This window comes from Prionailurus viverrinus, chromosome C1 (genome assembly GCF_022837055.1).
Source record: "Prionailurus viverrinus isolate Anna chromosome C1, UM_Priviv_1.0, whole genome shotgun sequence".
Taxonomy (NCBI): Eukaryota; Metazoa; Chordata; class Mammalia; order Carnivora; family Felidae; genus Prionailurus; species Prionailurus viverrinus.
Window position 1 is genome coordinate 181,084,435 of NC_062568.1, and position 23,665 is coordinate 181,108,099.

Below are 23,665 nucleotides of genomic sequence, written 5' to 3' on the forward strand. Positions count from 1 at the left end.
GCTGCTATGGCTCAAAATGGACACAGAAATCCTCTTTCAGACTGCATCTTGTTTTGAATGTAGTTGAAAATTTTAGAAAAAGCCAGAAGTCATTGGAGGCCAAATCTGATAAATAACGTGGCTCCAGGAAAAAACCATCATTGGCTAATCTTCAATAGTAGATTTTTGGGACTAGATTTGGTTGGTTCAGAATACAAGTATTTTTTTGAGCACCTGCTATGTCTAGGCACTGTGCTACGTGCTGGCCTCTAAGAGCGTATGTGAAGACAGTTCTCAAACTGGATTTCCTAAAATATTCTGATGAAGCGTAGCATCTCTGAAATAAGGGTGTAGGACCAAGGACATCATGCATTTGTACGGGTGTATAGATGTATATTTGTAAGGTTCTTTCTACATTATAGTAATCTTGTATCTAATTTGCTAGAATGCATAACAAAATCGATTCACCCGCAAAGCAAACGTTTCTGAGTGCCGGGCACTGTGGCAAACAGCAGAAATAAAAACATGCGAACTGAAGGAACCTAAAATCTGGTGGCACACAGACATATTCAAATACCCGTGAAAAAATATAAATGATCTAACAGATATGAACGGTGAGCAGGAGGGACGAGGAGGGCGCGACCTGCTCCTTCAAAGCCAGATCCTGGCAGTGTGATTCACCAGATGGTTCTTTTTAAAATCTAATTTTAGGGGCGCCTGGGTGGCGCAGTCGGTTAAGCGTCCGACTTCAGCCAGGTCACGATCTCGCGGTCCGTGAGTTCGAGCCCCGCGTCGGGCTCTGGGCTGATGGCTCAGAGACTGGAGCCTGTTTCCGGTTCTGTGTCTCCCTCTCTCTCTGCCCCTCCCCCGTTCATGCTCTGTCTCTCTCTGTCCCAAAAATAAATAAACGTTGAAAAAAAAAAATTTAAAAAAAAAAAAAATCTAATTTTAGACTTCCTACCTATTTACCAAATACATTGTTCTGCAAACCAAGAAATTAGATCTGAGGTAAAAGGTTCTCTGGCGCCAGAGTTGGGGAAGGGGCCAAGCCAGCCAACAATCCTTTGGAATACTGCTTGGAGGTAGAGGGCCCAGAGGCCGTGCTGGGGAGTCACTGCCTTCAGGCCTAAATTCTTTGTGAGGGGCAACTTTAAGGTTCCATACAATATTCTTTATTTTTATTCAATTTGGATTTTAGACTATGAAGTGTGGGGTGCCTGGGTGGCTAGGTCGGTTAAGTGTCCGACCCTTGACTTCAGCTCAGGTCATGATCTCACGATTCTGGAGTTCGAGCCCCAGGTTGGGCTTTGCACTAACAGCCCGGAGCCTGCTTGGGATCCTGTCTCTCCCTCTCTCTGCCCCTCCCCTGCTGGTACTCTCTCTCTCTCTCTCTCTCTCTCAGTAAATATATAAACTTAAAAAAAATATGAAGTGGCATCTGAATATCTAGAGGTTAGTATTTTATAGTTGAGGAAAAAACCAGATGGGAACCAGGTGACGCCTTCAAGCTGCCATTGTGTCTAATCTCTAACTGAAGCAAAAGGCAGAAGCTTTGACTGTTGAAATATAGAATTTTAAGTTACAAAATCCTGTATACATTCACACTGGGCAGCATGATTGTCCTGTGATTAGCTCTGCTCTACTGAACCAATCTGCAAGTTTAAGAAATGCTTTAATAAGCACCCCCCATGCCCCCTCACCCCCACGCCCTGGAGTAATAAGGATCAGGCCAAGGTGGAGACTATACCAATGCTAAAGGGTTTCACCCCACTCCAAGGGATTGACCTTAGTACACAACATCACCCAGCCGGTAACAGGGCTGGAACTCAAACCCAACCCAACTTTATCTTGGAAAGAATTCTGTTCTATATGACACAGCTATTGTCCCCAAGGGATTCGGAACCCTGAGTAAAGAGGAAGAAGTAAAGGCCACTGGCCCTATCATGGTTTGCTCTGGTTCAAGGCACATGTATCTAGCACACAGGAGACATAGGGACAAAGAAAGATTTAGTGAGGATAAGGCGAGGCTTGGCCCGATATGCTGGCACAAACCCCACAGAGGCCAGTGGGAGTGGGTGAAGCTGTTCACTTTCTTTGGTGCTGTAGCCTGAAGCATGCTGCCTTGCCCCACAGAGCATCTGGAAAGAAGATGTAGGACAGCGACCACATCAGGCAGTAAAAAGCAGTTAGGGAGAATGGAGACACAAGCAGCATGATGACACCTGGAGGGAGAAAAAAGGCAAACATTCCATGTCTATGAAGCTGTCTTCGTGTATTTCCCGCCCTCTTCTCTCCCATCCCCATCCTCCCATCCTTCAGTTTTTACTCATCGGCCTAAGAAACAAGAACCAACGAGACCCGAGCCCTGCCTTTAAGAGGTTTTGTCTCTTTGTAACTAGATAATTATAATGTAATGCAAACTCAGGTTCCATTTGGTTGAATTCAGATCAGAAATCAGTCTTAGCCGAGAATAAATTTGAATTGTCCAGACCCCTTGTTAGAAATATATGTATATATCTCCATCCATCCCAGGGGCGCCTGGGTGGCTCAGTCAGTTAAGCGTCCGACTCTTGATTTTGGCTCAGGTCATGATCTCAGGGTTCGTGGGATCGAGTCCTGTGTGAGGCTCTGTGATGACAGCATGGAGCCTGCTTGAGACTCTCTCTCCCTCTCTCTCTGCCTCTTCCCTACTTGTACTCTCTCCTCTCCCCTTCCAAAAATAAATAAACATTAAAAAGAAAAAAAAATATATATATATATATATATGAATGACATATATATTGCCAATTGTGTCAAGTTTAATATGTGATAGTGGCCAATACAATGTTACACATATGCAGAAGAGCACAGCAGACCTGGGACAGCTCTCTTTAGAAAGGCCTGCTTGCAAGGTGCCTGGGTTTGTGAGTTCAAGCCCTGCATTGGGCTCCATGCAGACAGTATGGAGCCTTCTTGGGATTCTCTTTCTCCGTCTCTCTCTGCCCCTCCCCTGGTCACTCTGTCTCTCAATATAAATAAAAAAGAAAGGAACGAACGAACGAACGAACGAATGAACGAAGGCCGGCCTGCTTGCCAGGTTGGCCTTTAACTGGAGTCCAGGAACATGGCTAGTAAACAGTTCCTTATATCAATATAGAACTTTCCTGGGGCGCCTGGGTGGCTCAGTCGGTTAAGCATCCAACTTCAGCTCAGGTCATGATCTCACGGTCCGTGAGTTCGAGCCCCACGTCAGGCTCTGTGCTGACAGCTCAGAGCCCAGAGCCTGTTTCGGATTCTGTGTCTCCCTCTCTCTCTGCCCCTCCCCCTTCATGCTCTGTCTCTTTCTGTCTCAAAAATAAATAAACATTTAAAAAAGAGTCTATTTCTAATATAGAACTTTCCCTAATGGGCAAGAATGGTTCCCTGTCCTTAGACTGTGCTGAGTGTTGATTTCCTTCTGTGTAAGTCTAGAATTTTGGTACCACTAGGTCTAGGGTGCTAATGTGGCCAGCCCTTATAAAAACCTTGGACCCTGAGTCTCTAAAGAGCTTCCAGGTACACAAGACTTTCATGGGTGTTGTCACAGTTTTGTGCAGGGTGGCCCCACAGGGAGGACACTTGAGGGGCTGTGCCTCATTTCCTCCAGATTTTGCCCCTTTCATCTGCCCTTTGCTGCCTTTGCTTTGTGTCTTTTGCTGTAATAAGTCTTAACCATGAGTATGACTATATGCATCCTGTGAATCCCCAAGAGAACCACTGAACCTGGGGTGGTCTTGGGGGACCCCCAACACATTTGAATCTGAGATACACCACCAACAGGCAAAAGGGCCCCAACACTTGTGGAATATCTACTTTGCACCAAACAATCTGCTAGGTATGTTACAAGGATCGCTCCATTTACGTTTCACAATGATTCTGTGACTCAGAATCCAGTCTGTTTTTCAGATGAAGAGACAGAGGGGATATAACCTGTACAAGGTCTTGATTCAAAGCCGTGTCTGCCTAACTTGTAAAAACTAGACAGCCTCGGAAAGCTCAAAGAGGGTTGGAGAGTACGAGGCAACATCGTTTCCGTGGGGATAACTACCATACATTCCTCAAGAGAAATCAGAACATATGATCTGACAGAAGACCACTTTCAGTTACAGAGATGTATTGGAGCTTTGGAATGCTTAATATTTCAGAACAGTCACTGATCTGTTGAGGCAATGGGACAATATTTTAAACCCGAGTTGTCCTGGAAAATGCGTGACATGAGGTCTCCCAGCCACAGGCCGGCTTTTCAGAAGCTCTGTGGGGGAGACGGAACCTCCGTCTAAAAAGGTGATTGGCTGCACTCCAGGTAAGAGGAATATCAAGAGTGGCCATTTTGGAATCTGTCCAGTTGGGCTCTGGTATTAAGTGGTATCGAAATCTGTGAGGTACAGTTTCCTCCTTTACTCTCACAGCCAAGACAATCCAAGGAAGGCTGAGGCCAAGCATATGGTTTATTGGGAGAAAAGGGGAGCAGTGGTATCTACAGGAGCAAAGAGCATTGTGGGAAACACTGTTGCTGAGAGATAGGAGGGCAGGTGGAGGGAAGAAGGGACTAGAAATTTCCCTACAGGACACATCTGTGCCACAGGATTGATCTGCATCATCCCATTTAATCTCAAGAATCCTGAGGTAGGAATTATTGGCTTCATTTTACAGATGAAGAAAACTAAACTCAAAATAATGAGGTCGTCAGCCCAAGTTGATGCAATTAACGCGTCCTGGCATTGGAACTTGAACTCAGGTCTGTTTAGCAGCAAACCCAGATGCTTCTCAACACTGTTCTGCCTCTGCTAGCTGGGCCACAGAGGAGCCACTGCCTAGAACTTGAGCAGGGGCATCGGTGCTGGTGGTACAGAGAAAGGGTATGAGCCTAAAAGGGAAGGTCAGGGGGCACCTGGGTGGCTCAGTCGGTTAAGCATCCGACTTCAGCCCAGGTCATGATCTCACGGTTCATGAGTTTGAGCCCCTGTCTGTGCTGACAGCTCAGAGCCTGGATCCTGCTTCAGATCCTGTGTCTCCCTCTCTCTCTAACCCTCCCCTGCTTGCACTCTGTCTCTCTCTCTCTCTTTCTCAATAATAAATAATAAACATTAAAAATTAAAAGAAGAAAGGACAGTCAGGATGAAAGCAGGGACCCTATGAACCAGACTGGACCCACAGGGAATAAAGAAAGAAACCAAGTATCCCTGTAGATGTTTGTCTTGTCCCCATGAGCACATCTCAAAAGAAGAAACACTGGTATTCCTTGAAGGAAGCCCTAAGTCAGGGAGAACTCTAGGGAGCTATCCGCCAGGTCCCCAGTGTGGCCAGGACCTCAGGGCTTCCTCAATATCGGTTCTGTTCCCAACATGCATCTGAAGTCCCTTCGTCTGCTCTGTTGCCACCACTTCTCATTCGACAGCAAGTCACTTTTCCTCTTTGTTCTCAGTCTCCCGCCATCTGGTCCCCACATTGTAGTCCAAGTGGCCACTTAAAACCGCTGCTCAGAAGTCCCTTCAGAGGCTTCCCCTTTGCCGCTAGGATCAGTTCCCCAAACCCACCCCCTTCACGGACTCGGTATGTATCACTAGGATCTCTCAGCAAGTTCCAGCCACACGGCTGCACGACCGCACCCAGCACCTTCTAGCCTAGAGCCTAGAAAATGCCGTTTTCTCTTCTGAACTACCTCTCTTACCCACCTAGCCAGTCATCTTGAAGGTCACCTTTTTTATTTTTTCCAGTTTTATTGAGATATTATGGACATATAACACAAAACTGTATTAGTCCAAGGTGTGCAGCGTAATGATTCGATATTTGTGTATCCTGTGACACGACCAGCAGTCTCGTTAGTGTCTGCCACTGCACAGTTACCCATTTCCCTTTCTTGCGACGAGAACTTTTAAGATCTGCTCTCCTATCTACTTCCAAATACAATATTCTTTTTGTTAATGTTTATTTATTTTTGAGAGAGAGAGACAGACAGACAGACAGCACAAGTGGGGGAGGGGCAGAGAGAGGGAGACACAGAATCCGAAGCAGGCTCCAGGCTCCAAGCTGTCAGCACAGAGCCCAATGCGGGGCTCGAACCCATGGACCATGAGATCATGACCTGAGCCGAAGTTTGAAACTCGACCGACTGAGCCACCCAGGTGCCCCTCTTTTTTTTTAGAGAGGGCACAAGTGAGCGAGGGGTAGAGACAGAGAGAATCCCACAAGGGGCAGAGAGAAAGAGAGAGTGAAGTGGGACTCACACAAAGCAGGGCTCATGCTCACCCGAGGCAGGGCTTGAACCACAAACTGTGAGATCGCGACCTGAGCCAAAGTCAGACGCTTAACCGACTGAGCCACCCAGGCTCCCCACAACATGGTATTGTTAACTGTAGTCACCGTGTTGTCCATTACGTCCCCAGAACTTATAATTGGAAGTCTGTACCTTTGACCACCTTCCCCCAGGTTCCATTTAAATGTTACCTTCTGAAGCATCCTTTCCACCCTTCAGACCATTTCAGTCTCATTAAGTCCCCTTCTCAGAGCACCCTGTGCTCCACAACGCATCAAAACTATGCCTTTCTAGCGTCCAACTCTTGGTTTCAGCTCAGGTCATGATCTCACAGTTCATGGGTTTGAGCCCCGCGTCAGGCTCCGCTCTGTTAGCATGGAACCTGCTGGATTCTCTCTCTGCCTCTCTCCCTCTCTGTCATTATAAATAAATAAACTTAAAAAAAAACAACAACTATGCATTTCTAGTTATTTCTGCCACTATTTGGTTGGGGTCTGTCTCCCCTATTAGACTGTGAATCCTGAGGCAGGAAGGGTTTGTCTAGTTTATCAGTTTGGTTCCCAGTATCCAGCATATGGTAGGTGTTCCTGATTGAACTTAACAGCATTCAACAAATACTTACTGAGCATCTACCACGTGGTTGGCACAATGCTAGGCCCAGGGATTACTGCACGAATGAAAGAGAGTCCTCTATCTGGGGGCAGTTTTAGTGTGTATAGACAATAAAAAAGTAGATACATTTCAGATGCTGATAAACTCCACGGACACAAATAAAACAGGGTAAGGGAGATCGGGAGTGTGGGGGCGAGGTACAGGGTGGCCATGAGCAGCAGTGATAATAGACCAGCACTGGTGCCATTTGAAAGCAGTATTTTCACTCACCCCCCAGATAAATCAATTTTTTCCAGTTCTCAGACCCCAGGATCTCATCACGTGGATAGTAGCTCTGGTCCATCATGAACAGAATCATAAGTGAGGCCATGCAAGACAGAATGAACGTGTTGCCTTTGGTCAGAAGGCAGGTGGAGGCCAAAACACAGGAAGCATAGCGGCAGGGTAGACCCTTGTATGTGAAGGGAACACCTGCCAGGGAAAGAAGAGGTGGAGATTAGCTGCCTCCCGCTGAGCAAAGCCAGCCCGTTGGGTCTTCCCTGCCACCCACTCCAGATCTCCCTCCTCGCCAGGCAATGGCAGGCTGTAAAGCGGTCAGCCGTTCGCAGAGATGGTGTGTGGGTTCTGTGCCGAATCCCCACGGGGAAGCAGGCGGCTGGGACAAGGCATGGGCCCCAGCACCAAGGAAGGCTCTGCAGGAGGGTCCTCTGAGGTCTTCTAGTCCACCTCTACGCCCCCTTGCATTGTGACCTTGGGCAAGGCAACTGCCCTTGGTTGCCTTGCTCAGTTTCTCCATCTGTTGTAGAAAACTGTGGAGGATGACCTCTAGTTCTGGATTCTGTGAGTCTCTGTGCACCACCCAAAGGTCATACAACGAGAAAAAGGCACAGCTGGTCCGAGAACCATGGGCCCCTGCCCCTCTCCAGGTCTCTGCCAGTGCAGCCTGCAGCCTCCAGTGGGCCTGGGGCACAGGACAAGGAAGGGAAAGGAACCAAAGAGGAGGGGAGGAGTCAGTTACCGCCTCCCCCCCCAAGGCTTCTGGCACCCAACAGCGCCCCTCCGTGGCTCCCCACCCTTAGCTACAAGGCTGGGGTCCACTCACCGGTTGAATAAAAACACAGCCGGAAGGTAGCAGCTAACACATAGATGACAGCCAGGAACGCATTCAGAGGCCCATCCACGCCTAGGAGCAGGGCTGAGGCCAGGCCAAAGGTGGTGAAGACAGCAAAGTCATTCAGCTCCACCCCTGCTCCAGGAGGTCGAGGTCAGAACTTATGCTCATTTGTCTTGCACTTTAGTCCCCTGTGGTGGGGGAGCTGCAGGGGTGCCAAGCCGGGACTGAGGTCCCAGAGAGCAACAGCTGCTCCCCTAGGGATCAAGGATGGGGGCGGGGCGAGGTGGGGGGGCCTCCTGGCTCTGCCTCACATGGACCATGCGGCCTGAGGCAAATCTTTCCTTCTCAGGTCTTAGTTTTCCCGCCCTTTAACATCCGGGATTGGACCACAACTGGATACAAGTTCACAAGCCACGGAACCCTTTTTTTCAAGGAAACTCTTACATGGAAATATTTTCTTGTATTTTAAACCAGCCGCTCTGCTGGGGTGATTTTTCATTTCCCCCCTCCCAAGCACCGCAGCCACCACCCACTCCCAATTCCTGGGGCACCCCTAGCGGGGAGGCAGCACCGCCAAGGAAACTGCGGCCTGGGCAAGGATGGCTAAGGATCAACAGGTGAGCCCGCGGGGGGGCCTAGATCTGGACTATGGGGCTCCGGGATGGTTCTCCGGCTGTTTCTGCTGTCCTCGGAGGGAGGTGAGCAGGAGTGCTGACTCCTGAGAGCCTGCTGGATGTGAGAAGATGGAGGGAGACCCGAGATGGGCTCCTGGGGTCAGGGATCAGGGGTCTGAGGCCTGGACTCACCCGATCTGGAGCAGAGGCTGAGGTGTCTGGTTATCGTCCCAACTGCCATGTCTAATAGGAAGCTGATCAGAAGCATCCAGGAGGCACTGTAGCATTTCCTGAAGTGTAGGGCAGTAGGCCCCGACAGGACAGCTGTGTCATGGGCTGCACTGGGCAACCCCTCCACACACACACACACACCTGCCATACTCTCAACCCACAGTCTTAAAGGGGGTGCCTCGAGCCCCTTAGATAATCACTAAGGTCCCTTCCAACTCTAAATCCCAGGCATATCTGAGGGCACAGGCGTCCTATGTTCCCAGCCTCTGCAACCATCTCACTGTGGTTTCTCAGATAAACCACTCCCTACCCCTCTAGGCCTCTCTTCCTCCATCTGGAAAGTGAGGGGGTTGTGCCAAATGATTTAATAGAGGCCTATTCAGATAAGCTATTTCTCCTAGTGCAAGTTTAGGTAACTCATGACTTTTAAGGAATTGGTCCCTTTCATTTAGGCTACGTCACTTACAGAGTTGTTCATAATATTCCTTTATTATCCTTTTAAAGTCCATGAGATCAGTAGTGATGGCTCTCTTGCATTTCTGATACTGGTAGTTTGTGTCTTCTCTTTTTTTCTTTATTTTCCTGGTTGGCCTGCCTAGAGGCTTATCAATTTTATTGATTTTTCCAAAGAATCAATCAGCTTTGGGTTTTGTTGATTGTCTCTACTGATTTCTTATTTTTAATTTCATTGATGGCTGCTTTTTTTTTAATATTTATTTAGTTTGGGGAGAGCACAAGCAGGGGAGGGGCAGAGAGGGGAGACAGAAGATCAGAAGCGGGCTCTGTGTGGACAGGCTGGCACTGTGAGCCCAATGTGGGGCTTGAACTCATGAACTTCGAGATCGTGACGTGAGCCAAAGTTGGATGCTCAACTGACTGAGCCACCCAGGTGGCCCCCCACCCTCCCTTTTTAAAGTAGGCTTTGCACCCAGAGCATGGAGCCCAAATGCGGACCTTGAACCCACGACCTTGAAATCAAGACCTGACTTGAGGTCAAGAATCAGATGCTGAACTGATTGAACCACCCAGGTGTCCCTCTCATTTTTATTATTTTCTTCTGCTTACTTTGGATTTAACATGCTTTTTTTTTTCCCCTAGTTTGCTAAGGTGGAAGCCTTATACTATTGATTTCTATCTCCCTTTTTTTCCCAATTTTTCTAAGGCTTTATTTTTTGGGGGCGGTTTTAGGTTTACAACAAAATTGAAAGGAAGCTACAGAAATTTCCCATCTCCCCCCCCCCCATCTCCCACCTATGCATAGCTTCCCACATGATCAATATCACTCACCAGAACAGTACATTCTAGTTCTTGACACATACCAAAAATGAACCTATGTTGACACATAGTCACCCAAAGTCCGTAGTTTACCTTAGGGTTCACTTTTGGTGTTGTACATTCTATGGTTTTGGAGAAATGTATGATGAATATCCGTTATTATAGTATCATGAAGATTATTTCCAATGTCCTAAATATCCTCTGTGCTCCACCTATTCATTCCCCCCACCCTCCCGTAGCAATCACTGATTTTTTATTATCTTGATATTTTTGCCTTTCCAGAATATCATATCACTGCAATCATATAGTATATAGCCTTTGCATATTGGCTTCTTTCACTTGGTAATATGCACTTATGATTCCTCTGTGCCTTCTCATGGTCTGATAGGTCATTTCTTTTTAGCACTGAGCAATCCTCCATTGTTTGGAAAATTTGGAAATACCTCAGTTTATTCATCTATTCACTTATTAGACTATATCTTGGTTGCTTGCGAGTTTTGGCAATTGTAAATTAAACATCATAAACATCCAAGTGCAGGGTTTTGTGTGGACATAGTTTTCAGTTCATTTGGATAAATACCAAATAGTGTGATTGCTGGATCATATGGTAAGACTAAGTGTAGCTTTATGAAATTGCCAAACTGTCTCCCAAAGCAGCTGAACCATCTTGTGTTCCCGCCAGCGGTGCATGAGAGTTCCTGTTGCTCCACGTCCTCACCAGCATTTGATGTCGTCAGTGTTCTGGGCAACTCCTTTGGCCGGTAGGTGTGTAGTAATATCTCACTACATCTCCCTGATAACATACAATGTGGAGTATCTTCACATGCTTACTGCCATCTGTGTATCTCCTTCGATGAGGTCTCTGTTAAGGTCTTTGGCCCATTTTTTAATTGAGTTCTTTGTTTTCTTATTGAAGAATTTTAAGCTTTGTGTATTTTACAGTCCTTTCTTGGATGTACCTTTTGCAAATATTTTCTCCCAGCCTATAGCTTGTCTTCTAATTCTCCTGATGTTGTCTTTCACAGAGGTTTCTTTTCTAACACATGCATTCAATGTTACAAATTTCACTATACCACTTTCACCGCATCTCACAAATTTTGATAAGTTGGGTTTTTTTTTTAATTTTTTTTTAACATTTATTCATTTATGAGAGACAGAGAGCACAAGCAAGGGAGGGGCAGAGAGGGAGACACAGAACTGAAGCAGGCTCCAGGCTCCGAGATGTCAGCACAGAGCCCAAAGCTCACGGACCACGAGATCATGACCTGAGCCGAAGTCGGACGCTTAACCGACTGAGCCACCCAGGCACCCCAACAAATTTTTTTTTTTTCAACGTTTATCCATTTTTGGGACAGAGAGAGACAGAGCATGAACGGGGGAGGGGCAGAGAGAGAGGGAAACACAGAATCGGAAACAGTCTCCAGGCTCTGAGCCATCAGCCCAGAGCCCGATGCGGGGCTCGAACTCACGGACCGCGAGATCGTGACCTGGCTGAAGTCGGACGCTTAACCGACTGCGCCACCCAGGCGCCCCCCCAACAAATTTTGATAAGTTGTATTTTCATTTTCTTTTAGCTCAAAATAATTTTCTTCTTTAATATATTATTTAGAATCGTGTTGCTTAACCTTCACATATTTTGGGATTTTCTAGTTATCTTTCTGGTATTGATTTCTACTTTAATTCCATGGGATCTGAGGGCATACTTCATATGATTTCTATTCTTTTACATTTGTTGAGGTATGGTCTTATAGCCCAAAAGTGTGAGGAGAAGAATGTGTATTCTGCTCTTATTGGGTAAAGTATTCTATAAATATCAATTAGATCCAGTCGACTGATGGTGCTGTTCAGTTCAACTATCTCCTTACTGATTTTCTGCCAAATGGATCTGTCAGTTTCTGATGGAGGGGTGTTGAAATACCCAACTACGATAACGGATTTGCCCATTTCTCCTTGCAGTTCTGTTTTTTTATCTCACATATTTTGATGCTCTATATGATTTCCAAGATCTCTTTCAGATCTTACATTCAAGGATTCTGTGCTTTGGTCCAGCACATGCTCCCAGACCCCTCTAAAACCAGCCACCATAGTCTCAGGCAAGGCTGCCCTAGAATGCCATTCCTAAGTCTACACCCTGATTGCAATGCTTGGATGACCAAGCAGAAGCAGAGAACCTCACCCCAGGCTTCAGCTGTCTCCAAACAAGCTCAGCACTACCTTTCCTTAGAGCCATACCTATGTGTCTAAAGGGAAATGGGCCCACCACCGTGCCATAAAAATGACACTCCCAAAACTGAGGCACCTGGGTGGCTCAGTCTGTTAAGTGTCTGACTTCAGCTCAGGTCATGATCTCATGGTCTGTGAGTTTGAGCCCCACGTTGGGCTCTCTGCTAACAGCTCAAAGCCTGGAGCCTGCTTTGGATTCTGTGTATCTCTCTCTCTGCCCCTCCCCCACTCATGCCTCTGTCTCTCCCTTTCTCTCAAAAGTAAATAAACATTAAAAAATATTTTTTTAGCTACACTCCCAGAAGATTGCACTGAACTAAGAAGTTAGAGATTTTCTGCTGTAGATATGCTCTACTTTATAAGACCCCCAAAAATCCAGACTTAGAGAATCATAAAATTTAACTGGAAGGGAACTCAAACATCATCAGGTAAAATGATTTAATGGATGAGAAACAGATCCAGAGAAGTCACTTGCTGATGGTTATAGAGAATCAAACAAGTTAGGAGGCTGCATTATAAAGGATTTATCTTTAAAGAACTGATTTGAGGGGCGCCTGGGTGGCTCAGTCAGTTAAGCATCTGACTTCGACTCAGGTCACGATCTCGCGGTCTATGAGTTTGAGCCCAGCGTCGGGCTCTGGGCTGATGGCTCGGAGCCTGGAGCCTGCTTCCGATTCTGTGTCTCCCTCTCTCTCTGCCCCTCCCCCGTTCATGCTCTGTCTCTCTCTGTCTCAAAAATAAACAAACGTTAAAAGAAATTAAAAAAAAAAAAAAGAACTGATTTGCCAAGGCATTGAAACATGATTCAATTTGTAGAAATATAATTTGCTTACAACTTTTTAGGGGCCCATAAACATGTCCCAGATTTTCCATAATAGTGCTGACTGTAAATATTCCCCAGATCATATGTTCTAATTTAAGAATCAAAACTTTCTCATGATAGCCTGCCTACCCTAAGGATTATGTAAAGGCCACCAGAATAGAATCTCTTGGTTTTCTCATAAAGACCATTCCGGACTGCCACAGCTGGAAGGAACCTAGAGATCACAGTGCGAGCTCCTTGTTTTAACGATGGAGAAACCAAGGCTCAGGGATGCGACCTAAAGTCACATATCAGGCTGGTAGTAGAGCTGAGGCCAGGATCTTGGCCTCTTGACTCCCAGTCACTACCCTTTCTCCTGCCCCCGGTTGATCCTGGGCCTCAGTGCCTGGCTATCTAGGCTCCCCGCTCCTCCCTGCATGCCATTGGCTCCAGCTCTTGGCTAAGATCCTCCTGGGCCCCAGACCTACTTGCAGACGCTGCAGAAGATGGAGAAGAGCCCCAGGATCATGTTGGCCAGGGACAAGGCATTGGTAACGTCCTTCCAGGAGAACTCATCCATATAGAGATGGATCTGGTCGTTGGTCAGGAAGAACCTGGTGCACGGATCTGGGGCTCCGGGGAGAGGGGTCAGGGGTTCCCAAGGTCAAAGTGTCCCAAAAGAGGCTCCCAGGACCAGGCAGCTCCTGTTCCCTGGACCTCATCCCAGAACTGTACCCTCCCAACGCTGTTTCACTGACTAGAATGAGACAGGAGGTAGCTGGAGGACACCAGGAGGTAAAGACCAAGGTGCTAAAAATGGGTGTCTTGGGAAGGCACAACAGCAAAGCCCCCACGCCAGTACAGCCACAGTCTCCAACCCCTCCGTCTGCCCCCTTGCCTACAGTGCAGACCTCCCTCCAGCCCATGGTTGGCCCTCCTGGTACCCCCATGGCCCAGGGTATAAGGGATATGGGCCCTTCCCCTATCTGGGAGACGAGACTTTTGTCATAGGTGAGCCCTTTAAAAAAAAAAATTACAAAGCTACTTTTCATATTTTTTATTCCTGTGAGGGGAGCCCCACAGGAATAAAAAATAACACTGGGAAAGGGCAAGCCCCTCACCCCCAGGAATGTTCCAGGGGGCGAGAGGCTACCCGAGGGGTAGAAAGCACGAAAGGGACCCACTGCAGAGTCAGCCTCCCTTGTCCTGCAGGCCTTGCTCTTTCCCTCAGAAGGACGGGGCTGCAGCGGGGGTGCCCCGAGGTCCTGGTTCTGACGAGCCCCAACCAGAACATCAGGCCCAGCTCCGACAGGGGAAGAGATGAGAGACAAGAGATGAATGCGTCCAGCACAAAACGGCGCACAAGGCACCTTTCACTCTGTTCTCTCTCCTGATCCTGACGACCTCAGGAGACGGTGCTGTCATTATTTGATGAAAGCAAAATCTGAGCCTCAGAGAAATGGAGATATATCGGCTCAAATCACATCCTCAGTGAGTGAAAGGTAATCCTGCCTGCTGGATTCTAAGTCTGGTGTTTCCTCTGCCGGGGGCACAGGTCCGGAAGGAGGCGGTCTGTGGGGTAGGAGGCCAAGGAGGAGCTCAGGGGGCCAGCCCCACGGGGCGGTTTCATCCTGCCCAAGAGGAAGCAGCCCTGCCCCAGGCCCCTCAGAGCCCAGGGAATCAGCTGGCCCTGCCTATTTCCATAGCCTGGCCGGCTCTATTTTGCCTCCAACACCAAACCTGCACTCCATACACATAAATGGCCTGTGGCACCAAGTTTCTTGGGGAGAAAGAGCCCCAGTGCTCCCTGAAACAGGGACGCCCCACTGGTCACCATAAACACGCTGCCCACAAACAGCAATCCTGCACCTGAATAAAATACGCAAGTTCCGAGGTGTTGTCGCAGCCGCTTTCTCGTTTCATCCTCACTCATTTTAGAGGTGAGGAAGCTGAGACTCCCTCTGCCCAGCCCCTGTCTCTGCCCCAGGCTGGACTTAAGACAAATTAGGGCCCATAAGCCCTGCCACCAAGATGTCGGAGGCCGGGAGGAGGGGGCTAGACTGGGAGTTTGGAACTGGGAGTTGATCAGGCAGCACTAAGGGGCTCACTGCTCCCCCAGGCAGGTCCCATTCACCAAGGCCATCAGGACTCCTGAGACCCCTCAAAACCTAAGACAGAAGAACGCTGCCTAAGAAATCCGGGAGGGAAGGAGAGCCAAGGCCGGCTGCTCAGTCCCTCCTCAGGAACCCCTCCCTCCCGGTCTCTCCTGGGCCCCAGGGCTGACCCCAGCAAGACCAAACACCTCTGTCCCCAGCCCAGCTGCTGCCAGGGCAGCAACCCAGCATCTCTGCCTGTCAGGGGTAGTCAGCAGATGCCTGTGGGCATTTCTACCAATTGCCACGCACACCTCATCTGTACTCCTTGAGTTGTTTTTTTGTCTTTTTGTTTTTAATTAATGATCGGTTATCTACTCTATCATCTCTTTCATTCATGAAGCATTTTCATGTCTATGGTTTCCATTGGCCCGTAAGGTCTGCCAAGTGAGGGTCAATATCCATAGTTGCCAGATGAGGCAAGGAAGACTTAGAGAGGGGAAGAACCTTGCTCAAAGTCACACAGAAGTGGCAGGACAGGGCTTACAACTTCACCTTAGGTGTTCTTCCCCTCCACTCCGCACTCTGCTGTCTACCAACCAACAGGACTGAGCACTGTGCTCCCTGTAAGCTCAGACTGCACTAGGTGCTGGGGAACACCTTCACGGAGCATACAGTCTACCCAGGGACACAAGACTCACGCATGCATGTGGGGACTCCCAGACTCTGTTCACGATGGTACCCCATCTTACAGATGAAGAATCTGAGGTTTCAAGATAGTCAAGTGACTTGGCCCCGTGAAATGGAGCCAGGACTTGAATTGGGGCTCCTCTTTCGCAATTAAATGCTATTTTCAACATAACGCACAGGTTCCGGGTGTAAAAGGATGTGGACCTGAGAGTAAGGGCTCTAGAAATCCAGACAAGAAAGGAGCAATCCATTCATTCAACAAACATTTGGTCATGAGCAAGAATGAGCGCCTGGTGCTTGGGACATGGAGAAGATTAAGACCTGGCCTCGTGTCTCAAGGAGCTCAGGCCAGCAGAGGTGTTCAACCCTGCCCAGGAAAGGGGAGTCGACCAGGCTGCCAGGGGAGCATGGAAGAGGGTCCAGCCTGACAGAGGGCTCAGACAAGACTTCTCTGAGGAGGGGTTCAGAGCTGAGGCGTTGCGCAGCATTGGCCTGCAGGACTAGATCGTGTCACTCCCGAACTTTGCGGAAGCCCGTCAGGGGCTCCCCATTCCCCCGGGAATGGAGTCCACCTCCTTCCTTTGGTGTACAAGCCCTTATGATGAGGCTGGCTCAGCCCCCAGCCTCCTCTCTCCACTGCCCCTGGCTCCGGCCCTCCCTCTGCTCTCGGGTTGGCCGGTGGCCCTCTTTGGGAAGGCTGACTCTCCCCTGGAGTGAGTACTCCTCCTCCGCACTGCCACATCTCCGTGTGCTCACCGTGTGACACTCGGCACTCTACACTGGCACCGCGTCTCTTGTCTTCCTTGCCGACTGCAGGGCAAGCAACTTGAGTGCAGACTGAGGTCCCCTGTGCCCAGCATGAAGCCTGACAATAGAAGTTGTTCAAGGATCGTTAAATCGGTAGAATGTGTCACTCTGGTGCTTCCCCAGGATCCTCTCACTGCACCAAATCACATCTCTCCCCGGCACCAAAGCCCATTCAGTCTGTCCTCCAAGAAGCCCTCTCAAATGAACTCTCAACAATCCAGACCCTCCACACACCCAGCATCTACCTAATGCCTACAATCTTCCATTTACTCATTTTAAGATACATTTGTTGATGCCTGCTACCCCCAGGACTACGTTCTGGGGCAGAAAGAACAAGAGCCAGGCTGCATCGCCAAGAAGGAAGGGGTCTGGCAGGGGAGGTAGATTCGAGTAGGGGCAGTGCGGCAAGTGTTACGGCGGGCAAGGCGCTGTCCCATTTCTCTGGGCGCACAAGGGAACACCAGACTGAGTCTGCGGTGGCAGTGGGGAAAGGTTTCTCTGATGTGGCGACATTTGGGGAGGGGCTCCAAGGATGAAGGGGCAAAGGGGTAAAAGCTGCAATAGCACGATGAGGCTGGATCCCCGGGAGGAAGGGGGGGGGGTGGCCGGAGGCGTAGTGGGCAGGGAGGTCGCAGTTGGGGGTATGCCTGAATGACCTTGAGTAGCAGTGATGTGTCTGGGTCAGATATGGTTGGGAGTGGAGGGGAGAAAGTGAAGAAAAGGAAGGCAGCCCTGAGGCTGGTGAGAGAGGGCAGAGAAGTGAGGAAGCGGGAACTGCAGACGTGGGCTGTGGGCAGGAGAGGGCAGAAGGGTACGGCCTGCCCCAAGGCTGCACAGCTTCTGTGTCTGGCATCCAGGGCACAAACTGCAGTGAGCATGCTCAGGTAGGGCGCTCCATCAGGCGCAGGGACTCCGGGTCGCAGCCACTCTAGTTAGACATTCTCCCCACCCCTCAGCCCTCCAGACCACACCCCCAACAGATAGCCACGCCCCCTCTCCCAGTTCTCGGTCCTGTCCAGGCCCTGCCGGGGTCCCAGGAAGACACCCCCTCTGAGAAGATGGAAGAGATGGAGGCAGGCTGGGCTCTAGGGCAGCGCTTACCCACAGGGTCCTGGTCGCTGACAGTAATCTTGGGAGGGTCACGCGCTTTGTCAGGATGCTTACCTGGGGACCAGACATTCCTGGGTGGGGTGAGGGCCGCACTCCTTCCCTGCTTCCTGTGTGGTGGGTGGCGGCCACCACAGGCCTGAGGGAGCCACGCAGGTCCCAAGCCTCTCACCCCTGGCTCTTAGCTCACAATCCAGGAGGGGCAAGGGAGGGGCAGCGGGGCTCTAGTTGGCTGGAAGAGGGGCCTCAATCTGCAGAGGAGCCCTAGGCCACCCTGTGGGCAACTTGGGGAATGGAGGGATCTAGGAGGAGGGGACTGGTCTCTCCAAACGTGGCCAGCAAAGGAAGCCTTGAGAGGCAGAGACCAGAGTGCATGGTGCAGGGGAGGTGGGCTGGAAGGACTTTGGGGAAGACAGGGCTGTAAAGGGTTGCTGGGGTCCAGACTATGATGGGTCCCTAGAGCAGGGCTTTTGCTGTTTGGTTCACTGCTGTATTTCTGTACCTGTAAGAACTGCTTTGGCATATGGTAAGTCACCCCATCCCACCCCAGTATTTGTCAGATGAATGGCAAGCTGAGTAATTTACACTGTCCTGAATGTTGGTTTAAGTATGGATGACATGGTCAGTTTGGTTTAGAAATATGATTCTGGCAGCCAGTGTGGACGAAGGGTCTGTAATACCACAGGACAGATGAGGCAGGCTGGAGCAAGGACGTATTCGCTGGACAGCAACGGAAGGGAATGGAAGTAGCCGGACTAGGAGCCATTGTGAAAGGAATCCCCAGGGTGTGGGAGAGGTGTGAGAGGGAGAAGCTAAGAGCCTCCCAGAGGTGTCTGGATTTGGCAACTGGATGAATAGTGCGCTACAGAAAGAAGCTTGTTAGTACTGGGTAGGTTCCCAGGCACAGGTTCTAACACCTGCCCCACATCCTCCCACCTGCCCTAATGCTGAGTCAGAGCAGCACTGGCTTCCAGGACCCCACGGGAGAAGATGCAAGGGAAGGGGCGGAGCTGCACGGTCCTGTGACACTGTTGTCTCTCCCAGCAACCTGGAGGGGGAAAGAGGAGCGTGTCCTGAGTGGCGACTAGCCTTTGGCCCTGTTCACGGTGCTTTACACACATTATCATCTTACTGGATTTTCTCAAATGCTCTTGACGTTAGCATTAGCGTTTCTACTCTCCAGAAGAGGAAATGGGGGATTCGTTGATTTTAATAATTAGTGGAAATGAGACCTGAACACAATCTAACACTAAAGTCGGACCTAAGGTGTCTGAGAAACTAAAAGAGAAAACCAGAATGGAGGCAACAAGTCCAAGAGTCAGGGCAGCTGCCTCCTTTCCTTTGTATTTACCTTAATTTGTCCATGCCACGTGGACCATTAGTGGCAAATTACAAACTACAGCCTACTGGGGTGCCTGGGTGGCTCAGTCGGTTGAGCGGCTGACTCTTGATTTCAGCTCAGGTCATGATCCCAGGGTGGCGGGATTGAGCCCCACTTCGGACTCTGTGCTAGGTGTGGAGCCTGCTTGCGATTCTTTCTCTCCCTCCTTCTGCTCCTCTCCCCCACTTGTGATTGCTCTCTCTCTCTCTCTCTCTCTCTCTCTCTAAAAAAAAGCCAAACAACAACAAAAACCACTACAGCATACTAATGGCAATGCTGGCTTTACCTCTTAGCCAAGTTTATGTTGCAGCACTAACACTACCAGATGTGTAAATCTTACTTTGCTTTCCTGAACCTATTCCCTAATCTGTAAAATGGGATTCTTGTGTGAATTAAATGAGATTATATGAAGTGCTTAGTGCAGAGTAGAAGTTCAATCATATCAGTATTATTCTAAGCACACGATCATGCATCTGTCAGCCTGGACATCCCCAAGGCTTCCTTCTGAAGAGGGAGAGGAAGGAGGGATAGCCACAAAAGACACTTGTCCCCGTCTGTCAGAAGTTTCTAGCGTCCTTCTGTTCTGGAATCTCACAAGAAAGTAGAGAACAAGAATAGTAGACTGTCTACACTTGTATTAATATGGTAGCCACTAGCCACATAGGGCTCTTAAGTGCCTAAAATGTGGCTAGTCTGAATTGAGATGTGCTATATGTGTAAAATACACACCACAGTTCAAATATTCAAATATATATATATATATATATATATATATGAGCTATGAGTTGGAATACATATATGTGGAATATATATATGGAATATATATTCAAATAATACTAAAAAATTATTAGCGTGTTATTTCATATATAACACACTAATAATTTTTTAGTATTATTTGAAGTGTTAATATTTAGGATATACTGGGTGAGATAAAATGTATTATTAAAGTTAATATCACCTGCTTCTATTTTTTAATGTAGCTACTAAAAAATTTAAAACCATACATGTGACTCACGTTACATTTCTATTAGTGATGTTGACTTAGATCCTTTACAGGATCTAAGTAAGTACGCAGGTATAGATGTCCATCCATTCGTACATTATTAGAGTATTTATTACGTGCCAGGCACTATGTCAGGTGCAAGGGATATAGCAGCGAACAAGGCAGACACTGTTTCTGTCCTCACGGAACTTAGATTCGAGTGTGGGCACAAATAATGGCTACTCGTGATAAGTGCTATGGAAAACGAGGCAGGGCCAGAAGTTATTTTGACGTGAGACGAGTTGGTATCTCTGACAGGGGAATCAGTGCAGTGCTACTTGAGCAGGGACCTAAATGGTGAGAAGCCACAAACCATGCAAAGACCTTGGGGGAAATGTTCCAGGCAGGTGGAACAGCAAATGTATAGCCTTTGAAGCAGAAATGAGCTTGATTTGTTAAAGGGACAAGGTCAGCAGGAACGTGGCAAGACCACACAGAATCCTGGAAAAAAGCTTGGGCTCTAGTCTAAGTGTAATGAGAAATTCTTGAATCATCTTTTTTTTTTTTTTTAATTTTTTTTTCAACGTTTATTTATTTTGGGGACAGAGAGAGACAGAGCATGAACGGGAGAGGGGCAGAGAGAGAGGGAGACACAGAATCGGAAACAGGCTCCAGGCTCCGAGCCATCAGCCCATCAGCCCCAGCCTGACGCGGGGCTCGAACTCACGGACCGCGAGATCGTGACCTGGCTGAAGTCGGATGCTTAACCGACTGCGCCACCCAGGCGCCCCAAGCGTCCAACTCTTGATCTGGGCTCCAGTCATGATCTCACGGTTGGTGAGATCAAGCCCCACATTGGGCTCTGTGCTGACAGCATGGAGCCTGCTTGGGATCTCTCTCTCCACCTCTCTCTACCCCTCCCCACTCAGGCTCTTTCTCTCTCAAAATAAATAAATAAACATTTAAAAATAACAATAATAAAGGACAATGCTACCAGTCTCCGTGGAGCTAGCCTGAAGCACCGTGAGAACCGGGGCAGGGAGGTTTGCTGGGAAGTCACTGCATTAGTCCAGGCCAGAGACACCGCGGTGGTCTGGCCCTAGGGGTACGGGTGGAAGTGGTGAGAAGCAGTCAGATGTGGGATATATTCTGAAGACAGCTGAGAAGACCTGCTGACTGGCACAGGAAGAACAAACAGAATCGAGGATGACTTAGATTTCTGGCCTCCAAAACAGTGAGCTAGGTGTTGATGGCAGTGGAGAGGACTGGCAATGAAACACACTTGGGGCAGAATTCCAGACTCATTTTGGACATGTTAGGTTTATCGTGACGTCAGGTGAGGCTGTTGGGTAAGTAAGTCTGCATGAAGCTCAGGAGAGAGCAGGGTTGGAGACATGTAAGTGCGTCAACAGCATATGGGGGGTATGTAATCCGTGGGAATGGGTTAGATCACCTAATAGAAAAGAGGGCTAAGGAATAGGCCCCAGAGCAATCCAAAAGCTAGATGTCAGGAGACAGAAAAGGTGTAGTCAGTGAGGTTGGAAAAAAGCAGGAGATGGTAATATTCCAAATCAAAATGAAGACAAAAGCTTTCAACTAGAGGCTGGTCCACTGAATCAAAGGTACTTTAGAAATAATCACTCCAGGCACTTAGCAGCTCCTTCCTCCCAATCTCCAGCTCTTTAAGGGGATGAACCCTATCTTGTGCCTGGGGGGTTTGCACAGGTTGTAGTGCCAGGAACATGGGCTCCACTGCTTATGAGTTATGTCTTTAGGTAAGTTACTTAACTTCTCCGGGCCGTGATATACATGCCCTGTGTGCTCATCACTACACATCCCAGTGAACTACTCCTATGGTATCCCATATGCACATCTTCCTCTGTCGCTTTGGTATTTAACTTTCTTACACCTCTATGTCAGGATCCTCTAGGGCTGGTTATGCTCAGACTTGAATCCAACAGGACGGTTTGAGTCTGAGCCATACCACTCTCTATCACTATAACCATGGGCCTGTTCCTTAATCTTTGAGCAGATGTTTCCATTTTCTAAAATAGGAATACAATATACCTCATAGATAGTTGGTTATATGAAAATTCAATCAGGTAATGGATATGCTTGGCAGAATAAAAGCTCACGAAGCAGTATTTGTCATCTTTGCATCTACGATACCAATACTCCCAATACTGGTGGACTGACTGATAACTTGAGAAGGTTAAGACCCAGCAAACCTCCTTCCAGACAGCTAGGGTGGAGAGAGACAAGTACAGTCAGGTGCTATTCACACCTAGTGGACCTGGACAGGACCAGCATGGTGGATTAATAAAGCAAACACAGATTGCTCATTATTCTGGGAAATATCAGGATGTCTTCCACTTCCGTATTTTGTTGCGTGGATCCCCAACGTCCGTATCAGCATTCAAGCCAGAAATTCAAGCATTACCTAAGACTTTCTTCTCACTCGTCCCCCGACATCTTATTATTTAACAAGCTGCAATCTATTGTACCTTCAAAATGCCAAGCTTTATCAAATCCAAGACCCCAACCATTGTAAGACACGGCATTATGTTATGCAGCTCTGAGAAAGGAAAAAGTGCTGCCACTTAAACTACGACGTGCCACTGACTTTTAGAAGCATCCGAGTTTCAGAGATATTAAAACGTGGGGGAAGAAAAGTACACCTTACAACTGATGAAATTATATATCTCATTCCATCACTGCTACCTTAGTTCAGGCCTCCGTCCTCTCTCGCCTGGACTAGGGATGGAAGCTCCTAATGGTCTTCCCTCCACTCATCTTCTAACGCCCAAACAGATTTCTAAAAGGCCAATATTGCCAGCTACGTACCCCCAAGTCTTTCCATTAACCCTTTTCCCATAGCCCCTGGCCCACATTCTTCACTTTAACCTGGCTGAAATTTTCCAAATGTCATATTACTTCTAGTCTGGAATTGCTTTTCCTCCCCTTCTTCATCTACTGATCTCTTAGCTACTAGAAGTAAGAGTTTTCTAGGGGCACCTGGGTGGCTCAGTCAGCTGAGCTTCCGTCTCTTGATTTCAGCTCAGGTCATGATCTCAAGGTTGTAGGATCAAGCCCACGTTGGGGGCTCAGCATGGAGCCTGCTTAAGATTCTCTCTCTTCTTCCCCCTCCACCCCCTGCGCGCTCTCTCTCTCCTCTCTCTCTCCCCCTCTCTCTGAAGGAGGAGGAGGAGGAGGAGGAGGAGTTTTCTAGCCAGGTCGTACCTCACTCTAGCCCTCCTGACTGCCAGGACTAGTTTGGTTGACATGGCTTGTTAAAATGGATATCCCTTTCTTCACTCACAAACATACATCCAAAAATGAACCCTACTCCAAATTCCAAAGACATCTTTCTCTAGAGGACAGGTGAGAGTGTCCAAACAAGCTCTAACTCTTGTTTTTCAACACGTAAGCTGGTGTCTGCTCTTCCACAAAGTCTTCCTAAATTCTCCAAGCCGTTAGCTAT

The 23,665-nt window shown here is 48.4% G+C and overlaps 1 protein-coding gene across 5 annotated transcripts; it reads right to left on the bottom strand.

Annotated features, from left to right (window-relative positions):
* Positions 1-1,969: 1,969 nt before the first annotated feature.
* On the bottom strand, positions 1,970-18,638 carry TMEM269 (transmembrane protein 269). Of its 5 annotated transcripts, none has more exons than XM_047873151.1 (7): positions 17,879-18,638; positions 16,664-16,772; positions 13,613-13,757; positions 8,786-8,883; positions 7,968-8,060; positions 7,136-7,336; positions 1,970-2,201 (listed from the first exon to the last, which is right to left on the bottom strand). In XM_047873151.1, exons 1-7 carry the CDS (start codon positions 17,891-17,893, stop codon positions 2,065-2,067), a joined length of 798 nt encoding a protein of 265 aa, XP_047729107.1. In that variant the 5' UTR covers positions 17,894-18,638; the 3' UTR covers positions 1,970-2,064. The 5 variants fall into 5 exon arrangements, with proteins under 5 accessions (XP_047729107.1, XP_047729106.1, XP_047729105.1 ...); XM_047873150.1 differs by having other exon boundaries at positions 7,968-8,111; positions 13,613-13,751; positions 17,879-18,637; XM_047873149.1 differs by having other exon boundaries at positions 7,968-8,111; positions 17,879-18,637.
* Between the last annotated feature and the right edge of the window lie 5,027 nt (positions 18,639-23,665).